This window comes from Ochotona curzoniae, unplaced genomic scaffold, assembly GCF_017591425.1.
Source record: "Ochotona curzoniae isolate NIBS_2020 unplaced genomic scaffold, NIBS_Ocur_1.0 scaffold_3171, whole genome shotgun sequence".
Classification (NCBI taxonomy): domain Eukaryota; kingdom Metazoa; phylum Chordata; class Mammalia; order Lagomorpha; family Ochotonidae; genus Ochotona; species Ochotona curzoniae.
This window is the reverse complement of record NW_024467104.1, coordinates 2,793,604-2,809,347: the sequence shown is the minus strand read 5'-3', so window position 1 is coordinate 2,809,347 and position 15,744 is coordinate 2,793,604. Positions and strand designations below refer to the sequence as shown.

General features: G+C 39.3%; 1 protein-coding gene across 1 annotated transcript; it reads left to right on the top strand.

Moving 5' to 3' along the window:
• Positions 1–14,011: 14,011 nt before the first annotated feature.
• Positions 14,012–14,956, top strand: LOC121172291 (olfactory receptor 5B12-like). The gene has a single exon (XM_041004140.1). It carries the CDS (start codon positions 14,012–14,014, stop codon positions 14,954–14,956), a length of 945 nt encoding a protein of 314 aa, XP_040860074.1.
• The last annotated feature ends 788 nt before the right edge of the window (positions 14,957–15,744 follow it).

Genomic DNA, 15,744 nt, shown 5'->3' with positions numbered 1-15,744 from the left:
AGAAACTTCTGGGCCTCCCACGTGAGACCAGGGACCCAAGGCACGGGGCCAGCCCCCATTGCTTTCCCACGCTGTAGGCAGAGAGCTGGGTTGGAAGTGGAGCAGCCAGGACAAAAACTTTTGGGATGTTGCTGCTTTCAGAAAGAGGATCACCCCATTAAACCACCCCGCTGACCTTAGACTTTTAATTGATAAATAATAAATATGTGTATGTATTTATCACATACTATACGGATTTTAAAATATATTTATAGTGTGAAATGATTATGTCAAGAGAATCAGCAAATTTAACATCTCGCGTACTTATGTCTTTGTGGTGAAAATATTTAAAATCCCTTTTCAAGGCCCTTTTGGAGTAGACTCTTATAGTCACCATTTTGCAACAGTTTGCTAAAGCTTGTTCCTCCTGTAACTGAAATGCTGTGTCTTTTGTTGAGCCTCTTCCCTCATTCACTTCCCGCCCCTCCAGCTCCAATAACCAGCATTCCATTCCCTTCTTCTACAAGTTCAATTTTGTTTGAAATCATATGTAAACGACATGTAAATAATGCTTTTTTTCTTATTCTCTGGTTTCATTCAAGTTGTCACAAATGACAGAAAATCTCCTCTTCTTAATCCTAACAGCATTCTATTGTCTATAGAATTCTTGAAAAAGCACCAAATAAAGGCTTGATGTGGTATGGAGGAAAGGGACTCTTTGGGCATCTCTTTTGGGCGAACTTAATTAATACAACCATTATGGAAAACAGTATGAAGATCCTCCAGAAAACTAACATTGAATGGCAGTAGGATAATGTACGAACAGGACATTTTTGCCGTGTGGTTGCCACCCCACGTGAGCTGCATCTCTGATAGCTCTTTACTGGCTGTCTTACCCTCAGGAGTTCTGTGATCACACGCTGGCTTGTGGTCTGTTCATCACAATGGCTCCACTAGAAGAGTCATACTGGGAAGGCTTTTCTGCAAGTGCTTCCCAGCTCTTTGAAGTGCTCACCTTCGGAGGAACCTCACGGGTAAGATGTTGCAGCTCAGATGCATCCTTCACGGGAACACAGACAAAAGGACATCTCTACTTTCTGCTGCAGTAATTCCAGCCTGAACCTCTGGCCCAAGGTTAAAAGAACAGGAGCATCTAAGCCCTTTGGAACGTCCTTGAGAAAGCAGCCTTTTGAGGAAGGATGGGGCTGTTTTGTTCTGCAAGGAATACACTGTTGCGCTTCTCAGGTCCATAACACACACTCTGTCATTTGAGATGCACATACCATTTTTTTTTCCCTAACGAGCAGGAGAAGAAAGGAGCCTGACATTTGCCCAACATTTACTTTAGCTGGGCCCTACTGTGAATGCTTTACATTTTTTAAAAAATTATCCTTAAATATAAAGTTTATGCTACAACTGTCATTTGGGTGGGATGACTTGCTAAGCAACTGATAGAGGCAGACACAGTATTCACATTTGCCGTCTGATTTCAAAGGTTTTGAATTTTGAAAACAGTGTTCTTAATTTCTTCCAAATGAGACTAGATCCCTGGTGCCAAGAAACACTCCAGTTAACCTCTCCACCTTTCCCATCTGGCTGGTTAATAAGGTACTGAGTTGTTGGAATGCGAGTGTCACATACCAATCTGAAGAATATTGAATTTCATTTGAGATATCTTGGAGGTTTCACTTTGCCTAACATGCTAATGTCTGCCAAGGCATGCATTTGTGGCTGTTCCTGCTGACATTATTTTTCTAGGATAAATAAATCCTAAATTTAGGTAAATGCCTGAGAGTTGAGGGGATCCCTACTAGAATGTGCTGTTGGCTTTTCTCCTTTTTTCCTGGGCAGCCTGATCAGCCTCATCCAGTGGAAAACAAGTGACTGAATCAATTGAATTTCCTTCACGTCTAAATGTTTGATTTATCTTTGGCTTGATTCCATCGGTTACATTGGAAGGAAAAATAGTTTTTTTTTTTTCTTATTCCGTCATTTAGATTGCACTCTGTAACTCATTCCACCTGTTTTTTTGAAAATGCTGTTTGAAAGAAATGGTTTTTACTAAAAGAATTAGATGATGCAGGTGTTCATGAATGTCAAACATGTGTGACAAAGTAGAGGCTGTATAACGTTGAGAAGCGTCACCATTGATTGCTTTTTTGTAGTCATGGGGGGATAATGATACTTTGAGGATGACAGTAACTTGATAGACTCAAGGATCAATGCAATTTTCAGGAGAGCTTTCCTTTTTGTGTGAATAAAGAATACAGGCCCACAAAGCTGAGTTAATCATCATTTACTGCTTATGGCATTCTGTGTTCCTTGGTCTCTTCTCCTCTGTCGTATTATCTGACAATGCTTCCCCTAAATATCATTCCTAAACCCTACCCTCATTTCGTCCAGTTTTGTCTGTGTTCTTGAATACCACACCGTTGGGAGAGATGCTTGGCACAGCGGTTAAGACACTGCTGGAAGGCGCTCATCCCATGTCAGTGTGCCTGGTGTGAGTCCTGGCCGTGCCTCTGGTTGGAGTTTCCTGCAGCAGGTGGTGCTTGAAGCCAGCGAGGTACCTCTCCATCCCGATGAGAGACTCAACTTGAGCTTCCAGCTCCCAGGAAAGTATGTATTCCTTGATCTCCCCTTTGCCTGTCAAATAAAATAACTGTAAATAATAAAATCTAAATCTAAAAAGGAAAATGATTTTATTTACTTCAGAAATAAGCCTTAAGTTTACATAGGTTACATTCTATAGACATCATGGTTTTTCAAGATTTGTAAATTCATAATGATACATATTTATAACATACAGTGTGACATTTCAGTATATGTATACAACGCGTACTGATCAAACTATTGTAGTCCACATTCATTTTCTTTAAAACGATCAACACATTTATTATCAATGCAACATGTGTCTCATATAGGAACTAATTTACTATGTAATCACACACACACACATATATATGTACATATATATACATACGCTGCTGTGAATGAGATTGTGTTTTTTATTTCCATTTCAGCAAGATTGCTATTGCTGTAAATGCCATCATTTCTGCCTGGCATCTTGGCATAGGGGGTTGAGCTGCTTCTTGAGATGCTGGCATTCCATACAAGTGTGCTGGGTTTTGTTCTGGCTGTTTCACTTACTTAGTTCTCAGTTAATGTACTGGGAAGATAACAGGAGATGACCCAATATTGGGTCCCCTGCCTCCCACATGGGTGACCAGATGGCGTTCTGGGCTCCCGAAATCGGCCTAGACCAGTCCCCCCTCCTCGTCTCTCTCTCTCTCTCTATATATATGTTGCTTTCTAGTTCTCTCTCCTTTTTACCCTTCCATATCTCTGTCATTTTTTTCAAAACAAACAAACAAACCTTTTGAAAATCCCCCCTTTTTTTTGGTGGTTGATTTCCTATCCTGCAGCTTTGCTGAGTTGATTCCTCAGTTCTGTGTTTTTCCATGTAGAATGGCATTTCCAGTTCAGACCCCATTTATGTCTTCCGTTTCCTAATTGCTCTTGTTAGTCCTTCCCTCCCTGCTCTAGTTTTAAATTTTTATTCACCCTCAGGTTGTAACTAACCAGAAGTTGACACTGGTGTGAAGACTCTAGCCCTCTACACCTGCAAGCTAAATAGGCCTTTTATTTTTAAGATTTATTTATTTATTTATTTTGTTGGAAAGGCAGGTATACAGAGAGGAGGAGAGACAGAGTGGAAGATCTTCCATCCAATGATTCACTCCCCAAGTAGCCGCAAAGGCTGGAGCTGAGCCAATCTAAAGCCAGGAGCCAGGAGCTTCTCACCAGGTTTTCCATACAGGTGCAAAGTCCCAAGGCTTTGGGCCATCCTTGACTGCTTTCCCATGCCATGGGCAGAGAGCTGGATGGGAAGCGGGGCTGATGGGATTAGAACCAGTCCCATATAGGATCCTGGAGTGTGTAAGGTGAGGATCCCAACCACTAGGCTATCACGCCAGGCCCTAAATAGACCTTTTTGCCTTATAAAGGACTCAGCCTTAGACATTTTGATATAGCAACACAAAATGGACTAAGACGGTTTGAAGTCTCAGGATCAAAGTGCTGAAGACAGGAAAAAATTGCTGGTTCCACTTCAGAAGAATGTGAATTCAATACTTTCCTACTTTTTGTCCTATTCAGGCTCTCGGGGTACTGAGTGATGGATATTAACATTGGGGAGGACCAACTTCTACTCAGTCTTTTAAGTAAATGTTAAGTCTCTTCTGAAAATATCCTTATGGTCACACTCAGAAATAACATTTAACCAGATACTTAGACAACCTATGGCCTAGTGTAGTTGGTCATGGGATAGAATGGGATATTTTTACTTCTGATACGCAAGTCATTTTACTAGTCTATGTAAAATGTCTTTATTCTCTCCTAATGGATTCTAGAAGACTTCTTTAACCAGATCTTTCAGCTCACCCATGTGTTTTCTGCCACCGCCTATTCTTTCAATCAACCCATTTAAAATTTTTTATTCATCTATTCAAACTACACACACACACACGATTGTTTTAAATATAAAACAAATTGCTGCTTCAGGTTTCAAATATTTTGGCTTGTTTATCTTTTAGAAGTAAAGTTTCACTTGTTATTTTTTTTAACAGTGCTTCTGTTTTGCAGACACCTTCTCTTCCTCTGAGTTTCTTTTTTATTCTTACCTATAAAAAGCCACAGCTCATGATATTTATCTCGAGAGGCGAGCTGTGATCTAAGCCTGGCTTGATCCCCGCTTCTTAGTACATGCATTTATGTGGAGGGGGGCCTGCCTGGGCTGTAATTTAGAGCACTCCGTTTTATCACTCCAGCTGGTGTTTCTCACCAGGAAGCCCTAAGTATAGTTTTTCTTGTGCATTTTCTCTCTTTTCAAATTGTGCAGTCTCAGTTGGTGGAAAGGAGTAGGTGCTCAGAGAATAGTTCAGGCTCACGTGTTTCCAAAATTGCTTTTCTCTCTACGAGGCTTCATAGATAAATATAAACAATTATTATTATTATTATTTCTATTTGTGAATATAAACCTTCAATATACTGTGAGCTCCTTATTTCCCGCTAGTACAGATGTGGGACCATATATATATATTTTTTACTTTGAAGTATTTTCCTGTGTAGTTACAGATGTTTCTCAAATATCATGTTATGAAACAGAAAAGAAGTAACTTGCCAAATAGACGTGAAATCCTGTGGGGATTCCTCCCTGGGCACGAGAGGCGTTCTGGAGAAGCCACTGGGAAATTAGGGCTATTGGTTAAGATGCCTGTGGTGGAAAGCCTGATCGTTGATGAAAGTATTTTGCTGCTTTTAGGATAGGTATGACTGAGATATGCTCAGGACCTAGAAAAAAAATGATACCTTCAAAATTAAATCTGTACCATATGGTGAGAGTACTAACTCAGAGGATTTGTTCTCTAGCTGCAAACTGGTAGAAGGTAATGAGGTATGGTTTAGGCTGATATTGTTTCCCAAATACTTTGCTTAAGACCCTGCATACAGAATTCTTTTTGACCTGTAAAGATTTCCCAAACAAGACACTCTATGATCACCACAGGAATATTTTTAAATTATCCAATAATTTTCATTGAATGCTCACCGTGTGCCAGGAACTATTTGGGAACACTTGCTCAGCATATGCCCCACATAAAACAGATACCATTATACATATTTCTGCTGCTATGGAGTTTATGTTTTTGTGACAGGAAAAAGATAACTATAAGAAATAAAAAAATCAAACATGTATGTTGAGTTTTATGCAATGACTTGTTTATGTGATTACACTATTTTCTTTATTCTATTCATTTTGATGAATTAAATTCATTGATTTCCCTGTGCTAAACTAAGCAAGAGCACTTATGGAAATTATCCACCGCGTGTGTGTGTGTGCCATCATTTTAATAAACTGATGATATTGATTTGATAATGCCTTGTTCAGGATTTTAAGAGCTATTTCCATAAGACAGAATGAACTCAATTTTTCTTTTCTTCTAAAACTCTTACGCGTCTCATTTTAAAGGTCTGTTGGCCTCTTGAAATGAGACAAAGCGATATTCATTCATTTTTGTTGCCTGAAATGCTTTTCATAACTTTGGGATTCTTTTTTATTTTAATCTAAAAATATATATTGTATATTTGTGCAACATGGTGTGTTGTACACACACACATTGTGCAAAGGTTAAATCTATCTGTTTAACAGTGCACGACTCACATCATTATCCTTTTGTGTGTGGTAAGAATATTAAATATTTGCTTTCTACATTTTTAAAGAATATATTGCTATCAACTATCATCATGCCATTCTGCAGTAGAACTCCTGACTTTCATTCCTTCTAACTGCGCTTTGTCACTTTCCCCACAACCACACCAGCCTGTGGTAACTGCCATTCTAGTCTACTTCAAAGAGAACACACTTTTAGATTCCGTATACGAATGTGCTCGTCTGTTACCTGTTTTTCTGTGCCTGGATTATTTAATTTAGCTTGATGTCTCCATGTTTATCCATGTTGTTATAAATGACAGGGCTTCATTCTTGTTTAAGGCTGAATGATATTCTATTGTGAAACATTCCACATTTCTTTTATTCATTCATCTGTGATGGACACTTGCGTTGGTTCTATACTTGACTGTTGTGAATGACTCTGCAATTCACATGGCAGTGCAGGTGTCTCTTTGAGACACTGGCTTCTTTAGGTCTTCAAAAGCGGGATTGTTGGATTCCGTGTTAGTTTGCACTTTTCAAAGAACTTCCATGCTGTCTTCCACAATAGTATACCAATGTAGATTCCCACTAACATTTTATAAAAATTCCTTTGCTCCATGTTCTTGCCAGTATTTGATGTTTTTAGCTTTTTGAAATGAGTCATCCTAATAGGTACAAAATGATATCTCATTATAGTTTAATTTGAATTAAGCTACTGATATTGAGCAGTTTTTAAAAATATATTTGTTGGCTATTGTTACGTGTTCTTCGCAAAAAATGTCTGTTAAAGTCCTGTGCCTCTTTTAAAAATTAGATTATTTGGGCCCGGCGCCGTGGCGCAAGGGGTTAAAGGTCCTCGCCTTGCACGCCCGGGATCCCATATGGGCGCCGGTTCTAATCCCAGCAGCCCCGCTTCCCTTCCAGCTCCCTGCCTGTGGCCCGGGAAAGCAGTCGAGGACGGCCCAAAGCTTTGGGACCCTGCACCCGCGTGGGAGACCCGGAAGAGGCTCCTGGCTTCGGATTGGCATAGCATCGGCCGTTGCGGCTCACTTGGGGAGTGAATCATCGGACGGAAGATCTTCCTCTCTGTCTCTCCTCTCTGTATATCTGACTTTGTAATAAAAAAAAATAAAAATAAATCTTTAAAAAAAAATTAGATTATTTGTTTTGTTTAAGTTCCTTCTGTTTGGGATAGTAATGCCTTATAAAGCATATTTCTAGTAAATATTTTCCCCAAGTTTCCTCAGTGGCTTTTTAGTTGCTGTTCCTTTGTTGTTCCTTTGTTGTACTTTATCTTGATGTAGTCCCATTTATTTTTGCATTTATTACTTGTGCTTATGCTATTGTATAAAAAACATCATAATCACAGCATGGATATTGGGATGGTCGGTTTTGTGTTGCTATAAGGAGACACCTGATTCAGGTTAGCCTTACCAAGGAGGGATTCGTCTATCTTGCAGTTTTGGAGGGTGATAGGTATGATGCTGCATTGGCTCACCCGTGGTGAGGACCCCAGCGCAGATGGTGTCACGGTGACAGGAGTAGGAGGAAGAACTCCTATACCAAAACAGGACGTCAAAGAGCGGCTGAGGTGTGGAACTGTTCTTGTCATAGCTTATTCTCCATAGAGCTCACGGGTCCCGTGAGGGCTAAATTAACCCATTCTAGGAACAGTGCCCTCAATAACCGAAGCACCTCCTATTGAACTTCACCTTTAAAATGTCATACATCATCTCTCAGCCCCACCATCTCATGGACCAAGCTTCCAACACATGGACAATTTATGGAATAAACTGTATATGAACTACAACAAGTGTCAAAGAGCTTCCTTCCCATGCTTCTCTTTAGGGTTTCAGATCTTATTTTCTAAGTCTTCGGTTTGAACAGTTATTTCATTTTTAATAATAGTATCAGATAAGAATCCAATTTCATTTTCTTGCATGTCAATGTCTAGTTTCCCCCAGCATCATTTATTGGAAAGATAATATCTTTATCACTGTGCATCTTTGGTGCTCTAGGTTGATAGTGTTTGACCATAAAGGCATCAGTTTATATATGGGTTCTTTATTCTAGTCTGTTGTCCTTGGTGTATGTTTGTATATTAAAAAGCAAATTGTTTCCATGGCTGTATCTTTGTAGTGAAGTTTGAGATAATAAGATGTGTTGCCTCTGACATTTTAAAAAGTGCATTTTCGGGCCCGGCGCGGTGGCGCAAGTGGTTAAGGTCCTCGCCTAGCACGCCCGGGATCCCATATGGGCGCCTGTTCTATCCCAGCAGCCCTGCTTCCCTTCCAGCTCCCTGCCTGTGGCCCGGGAAAGCAGTCAAGGACGGCCCAAAGCTTTGGGACCCTGCACCCACGTGGGAGACCCGGAAGAGGCTCCTGGCTTTGGATCGGCATAGCATCGGCCGTTGCGCTCACTTGGGGAGTGAATCATCGGACGGAAGATCTTCCTCTCTGTCTCTCCTCTCTGTATATCTGCCTTTCCAATAAAAAATAATAAAAATAAAACTTTAAAAAAATGCATTTTCAAATATGTGTATTTAAAAGGCAGAATTATAGAGACAGACAGAGAGAGGGAGAGAGAGGTCTTCCACATGATGGTTCACTCTCCAGATGGCTGCCGCGACAGGAGCTGGGAGGCCAAAGCTGGAAGTAGGAGCCTCCCAAAGGTCTCATAATGTTGTTATCCATGGAAGAACTATATTTATGTTATTGCGGGATGAAGATGGATTGCTTCTCCTCTGCTACCATCTTGTCAACATTACTGTATTTCTGTTTTGTTTTGTCGAGTTTTATGCTGAGAGGACATTTAAATGGAAATAGCCAAAAACGATGTCTGTTACTATAGAGTTTCTATAGGATTCTTTCCTATTCTGCTGATATCAGTCCATTTTCTGATGTGATAGCAACATAAATTGGGAGTTTTCTAAAGAAAGTAAACATTTTTTGTAAACTGTTCTAGAGGCTGCAGGGTTGAAGATTAAATGGGTGCTTCTAAAGAGAGCATCGCCGTGGCCTGCTCGTGGCATAGTCAGTGAGGCTTCAACCTGCAGCACCGGCATTCCCTATGGGCATCAGTTTGAGTCCCAGCTATGTCATTTCTTATCCAACTCTCTGTTAAAGGCTTGGGAAAGTTGCAGAGGATGGGATAGGTCCTTGGGCCCCTGGATCCACGTGGGAGACCCAGAAGACGCTCTTGACTCCTGACTTCAGATTGGCTCAGTTCTGGATAACTGCAGATGAAAGATCTTTTCTGTCCTTCTCTCTGTGCCTGTAACTTTCAAATAAAAAACAAAATAAATATTTTCTTTTTTTTTTTAAAGAGGGCATTGCTATATTGTAACACAGTGAGGGTATTACATGACCAGAAAAGAGCCTGTAGCCTTGCAGAGCCAGTCCCTATAACTTAATCACTTCTTATGGTCCCCACCCCACTTCTCATGGTAGTTACAACAGCAATCAATTTCAGCAAAAATTTGGAGAAGACATTTAAACCACAGCATGCTGACTTCCTTGAAGTCCAAGTCCTTCACAACGTATGTTAGATTTGCCCAGAGCACTGATTCTCAGTTTTAGGACTGCATAAAATATTTTCTTTCCTATGAAAAGATCCTGACTTTTCAGCATAAAATGATTCTTTTCACTGTTATTTATAATTATTTGCTTGTCACACACTCACGTTTGCTACATGTCCTTTTCCTCTGATATATTGTTCACTGCTTGTCTTTTCACTTGGAGTTGAACACTGAGAATCAAGTTTATTTTTCATAGCTCGGTGTTCCTGTAACTCACTGTCATTGCCGAGAGCCGGTGGCTTTCATCAACAGTGAAATGAATCAATGCTTCATCTTATGCGTTCAAATATTTAAGGTGAGTTAAGACAAGTACTAGAGACAGGTGCTGTGATGCAGTAGAGTAATCTGCTGTGTGGTATACCCACATTCCTTAAAGAGGGTCTGGCTCCAGTCATGGCTGTTCCACATGTCTGACCTTTGCTTCTAATGAACTTGGGAGGCAATGGGAGATGGCTTGCATTCTTTCATCCTTTCCATTCTGAGACCCTGACAATGTTCTTGACTCCTGTTTTGGCTTGACCTAATTCCGGCTGCTGAGGACGTTGGGGGATTCTTTCTCTGTTTCTCAGTCACATTTCAATGCTACAAATATTTGTGTAAAGCAGGAGAAGCACTAATTCCTGGAATTCGCTTGTTTATGTTATTAAATCATTCGTGTTGCTATCACACAATACTCATGTCAAATCGTGGCTTTGGAGGTCGTGTTGTGATTTGCTTACTGTGAATCACATAAATACACCTGTGATCTTGCATAACCAGCAGAGATGTATCCCGGATACACTGCTGTCATCAGCTCCCCAGGTAGTGAGCCACAGCACTTGAAGCCCGCTGAGGGTGTCTGTCCTCTGGAGAGCAACATGATGAGCTAATTATTTCTCAGTTCCCTTTGTGCAACCTCTCAGGTATCATATAAATACATTTGGCCTTGTAGAAAAAACAATAGTTTCCTAATCCAACTTATTTGATCATCAATTTACTTATCTGATTAATAATAGTTAATTTTGTAACAAAGCTTGTGTATCAGTAAGCCCCTCAACAATGTGTGGGGGAAGAAATTTCCCCATTCAATGGTATTGATTGTTATTAGGGCGATCAGTCTTCACCAAGCAGGAGACACGGGGATTTTCTTATTTTCCTAGCAGCAATCCTGCAAGGGATTTTATTATTATTATTTAATTTTATAGATTAACATATTGAAGCTCAAATAAATTAAGTGACTTCATTAGCAGAGAGCAGCTGAATTAAAACAAAAGCTCTTCGATTCTAAGATCAATAGCATTCTTTTCCAGTTTATCCTGGCTTCTAGAGAACTTTGGGTCTTTTGACCAAATGTTATTAGAGGCATCTCCAAACAAAGATGTTTCCCATTTTTTCAATGACTAATTTTAAGATTTGATTTCTGTGCACATTTAAAGCTGCTGGACTTGCATGTTGCATTGCTCAGGGAGTGAGGTAAGCCTCTTGATCCAATCTGCTGTCTTCATAAAGTTGCTAGGACAGAAGGAGCCAGGAAAGTGTATCAGGGAGTCTACTTATCCTTTGGTTTATTTTTATACCCATCTAGATATTTTGACTATTTTATGTTTCTGTAAAAATACTGTATTTTACTAATGAGTTTTTTTTTTTAGTGTATTTGTATTCATTGTGTGCCTTAGGGAACAACACAGAAATGTCTTAAGTCTGCAAACTATAAACTTGCATGACTTTGACCAAGTTATTTAGACCCAATATCACTTTCTTTTTCAGGGAATGTGATAATGTTAATTATCTTAAATAATTGCGTATTTTTGACAGAATCAACGTTATAATCTGGAAGCTCATGTGAAAATTTTTTTAAGGCATTGCAAGAGCAAATGTAGATTAAAAAATAAAGATGAAGTCTGGATTGGGAACCAATACAGTGAAGTGAGTGTTTGTAGCATTACTCTAAGCCATGACTAATTATGACAAGAAGCTAGATCTGATATTAAGTCCTATTTCTACCATTATCATCTAGGGATAAACAATTTACAAGCTACTTCATAACCTGATGGATAACATTTAAAAAATTATCATCAATTATCACATACTCTTGAGCAAGTTAAAAAAATGTTTTCTTTTTGGGAATGTAGAAAAAGAATAGTGCCTCATACTCATCAGTATAAATGTCTGTCTCAACACACCACGCATGTTGAGGTCAGAGAATATTTTTGTGCCCAACCAAGTGCCTGGAAGATTCCCTAATGCTTGCAGAGAGAAGGGAAGCACGAACGCCTTTACCACAGCATGTGACTTATTGAGGCGTGTTATCGAAAAGTCACGCTCACTTTTAACTTTCTGATAATGTGTTGAAAAGTTGAAAGCAGTTTTAAATAGCTGTGGATTTGGTTAGTTTTTTTTTTTTTTCTCACTGAGGTTCAGAAAGGCAGATACATGGTTTTCGCATAGTTGTACAAATTGGTAAGTGTATTTGATATCTAGGTTCATGCTTTTTAATTGACATGCAGTGATAGATAATTCACTGAATGAAGCGAGATGCAATTTTGGATCAAATGCAAACAGTGTAAAGGAATTTTTCTTATGATAAAGACCTAAGAGATTCAAAGTATGTAGGCTCAAAGTTCATGTCTACTGCTTTCTCCCAGTCTTTCAGAATTGAACTGTGAGTGATCTTAACTTTGTATATCAGTAAATTGGGAATAATATTTCACTTGATTTGTGAAGGTTAATTTTGGTAGGGTAGCATAATTTCTAGTTTGGTGATTTAAGCATAGTTAATAGTCATCAAATAAATCGTGAGTATTATAATTAGAATTACAATTAATTTTATCTTCCACATGTATAAAATGATAAGCTAATAGAAATTTTTTTTTACTATAATGAAGTAAAATTATAATGGGATGTTGAAATCAAAGAGAAAGAAGTTGAGAAAAGCTTCAAAGAATTTCTGGAACATGCTACTTTTTGAAGAACACCTGAGATTTGTGTTAAAAGAACAAGGATTTTTTTTTTTCATTCGTAGTTAGTTCTCCAAATAAACTAAAACATCCCATCTCAGGCAAATACATAAGGAAGTTGCCTATCTGTGCACCATTGCCAAGAAATCAACAAATGCCTCAACGAACCATTGGTGTTCTGACTTTCTTTTCGATAAACTACATTTTACTTTTATTTTTACTCCATAAAGATGCTATATTAAAATTTAGGAATTTGGTATGTGGAGGAAAAAAGTTGGTAAAAAGTTTTTGAATCATTTCCAAAAGCACCTTTTTCTTAATTTTTGAAATCTTTACTGATGGTATTAATTTTGAGTTGTTTTGAAGAAATAAAGAATATAATAGTGAATTTTTTCCAGATAAGTTCCCTCTTGTCAGAACATTTAGATGTAATGGTCAATGCTGTATGAATGCAATTGGATTATTGTTTTCTATATAGTTCATTCCCTATAAATGAATTTCTATCCTTTTCCTCACATCCAGTGTACCATAACATACTCTAAGATCATTCTAGGTTAATCACATGTCTCATTTAATGATCTCTCACTATCACATAAAGTTTTCTTGACAAAATGGGAAGGATTAATAAAAATCAACTGAGGATCACATCACCTAAATTCATGTTGAATTCCTGACTTCTAACATGATATTATTAAGTGGAGCTTTTAGGATATGATCACCAGGTTCTGAAGGAAGAGGACTCTTGGATGAAGTTCATTGCTTAGAATCTCCAGAGTGCTGACTAGCTGTTCTGCCAGGTGAGGACGCAGCCTGAAGATGCCCTTTACAAACTGGGAAATAGATTCTTACCAGCTATCGCCTATGTGTGCTTGAGCTCAGATTTCCCAGCTTTCAGGATTTGAGAAACAAGTATCTACTTATAAGCTATCACGTCTATGGTATTATATTGTAGTGAACACATCACACTGTGAGATTTAACTAAGTGTATAACACAAAGAACGATTGGATTTGTTTGACACAATTTAAATTTGGAATTTCTTACTGTTCCAGTTAGTGATTAAGCTGATGCTCTGGCATGGATGTTTTCTTGCCTGGGCCTTCATTCAGTTAGCTGTGAAGGTGGAGATTGAGTTTTATTATTTCCAAAATCCACCACAGTATGATCTATTGGTGATTTGCAGATATATTTTGTTGTCATGCCTTAACTCCGGACCCCTTGGAAACAAGTTATTGCCATTCTGAAATATGACCAAGAGTTTACATGATGATTCTTTTTTTCTTATTTATAGAACAGTTACATAACTCCCCATGGAGAACAGTACAGAGGTGACTGAATTCCTGCTTGTGGGGTTAACCGATGACCCACATCTGCGGATACTACTCTTCACAGTCTTCTTACTCATCTATCTAGTCACAGTGGTGGGGAACTTAGGGATGATAGAGTTAATTCTGTTGGACTCTCGTCTCCACACTCCTATGTACTTCTTCCTCAGTAATCTTTCCCTGGTGGACTTTGGTTACTCTTCAGCGGTCACTCCCAAAGTGATGGCAGGACTCCTCCTCCAAGACAAAGTCATATCCTACGATGCCTGTGCCACCCAGTTCTTCTTCTTTGCTGGCTTCATCACTGTGGAAAGTTTCCTCTTGGCCTCAATGGCCTATGACCGTTATGCAGCAGTGTGTAACCCACTCCATTACACCACCACCATGACAACAAGTGTGTGTACACGTCTGGCAATAGCTTGCTATGTCTGTGGTTTCCTGAATGCCTCCATCCACACAGGCAACATTTTCAGGCTGTCCTTCTGCCAGTCCAACGTTGTAGATCACTTTTTCTGTGATGCTCCTCCTCTTCTGGCTCTCTCATGTTCAGACAGCCACATCAGTGAGATGGTGATTTTTTGGGTTGTGGGTTTCAATGCCCTTTTTGCTATTCTAGTCATCTTGATCTCCTATCTTTGTATATTTATCACCATCTTGAGGATGCACTCCTCTGCAGGACGCCAGAAGGCCTTTTCCACCTGTGCTTCCCACCTCACGGCGGTCTCCATCTTCTATGGGACAGGTGTTTTTATGTACCTGCAGCCCAGCTCCAGCCACTCCATGGGAACGGACAAAATGGCCTCTGTTTTCTATGCTGTAGTCATTCCTATGTTGAATCCACTGATTTACACGCTGAGGAATAAAGAAGTTAAGAGTGCATTTAGAAAGGTCTTGGGGAAAGCAAAATCTACTTCAAGAATCATAATTTAATTCCACAAAATCCCCAATAATTAAGCATGTTCAAGCACTTTTGATGTTTGACATGTAAATCCAATATTTAGACTTCCTCATGCACATATTCTGTTGATTTATCTTATTTTTTAAGTATTTATTTTAATTTTGTATTTTTTTGATACAGTTTAGTTGGTGCTGGGGTCTCTCTTCCCTCTCCCCCAAGTTCCTTCTCCTCCCTTCTGTTCTCCCCTCCAGTCTTACAATTGGTGTCTTTTGTGAATTTTCAGAAGTCCAGCATGCTGCCCCTGAGGTGTCTCCCTACAGTGTAGGAGATCGCCAGTCATTTTGTTGTGAATCCATTCTTGTAGTGCATGCATGAGGACTTATTTGTCTCTGTTTCCACTACCTACGAACATATTACTAATATCTGTTGGCTTATTTTAGATGACATCGGGCGCGTTCAGCGTGGCCATAGATATTGACTTATTTTAAAAGAAAGTTTGCATAGCCTGCATTTTTTTCTTCCTATGAGTTTTAGCTTTTGTTAAACCTGCACCTATGTAATTAATAAAAGGCTGTGAAATCTGAAAATCACATCCAATTTTTTTTTCTTTTTTTATTGGAAAGGCAGATATACAGAGAGGAGGAGAGACAGAGAGGAAGATCTTCCATCCTATGATTCACTCCCCAAGTGAGCACAGTGGCCAATGCTATACCAATCCGAAGCCAGGAGCCTCTTCCAGGTCTCCCACGTGGGTGCAGGGTCCCAAGGTTTTGGGCCGTCCTCAACTGCTTTCCTAGGCCACAGGCAGGGAGCTGGATGG

What these genes read in the sequence shown, in the direction of transcription:
- LOC121172291 (XM_041004140.1), top strand. Translation starts at nt 14,012, where the DNA reads ATGGAGAACAGTACAGAGGTGACTGAATTCCTGCTTGTGGGGTTAACC.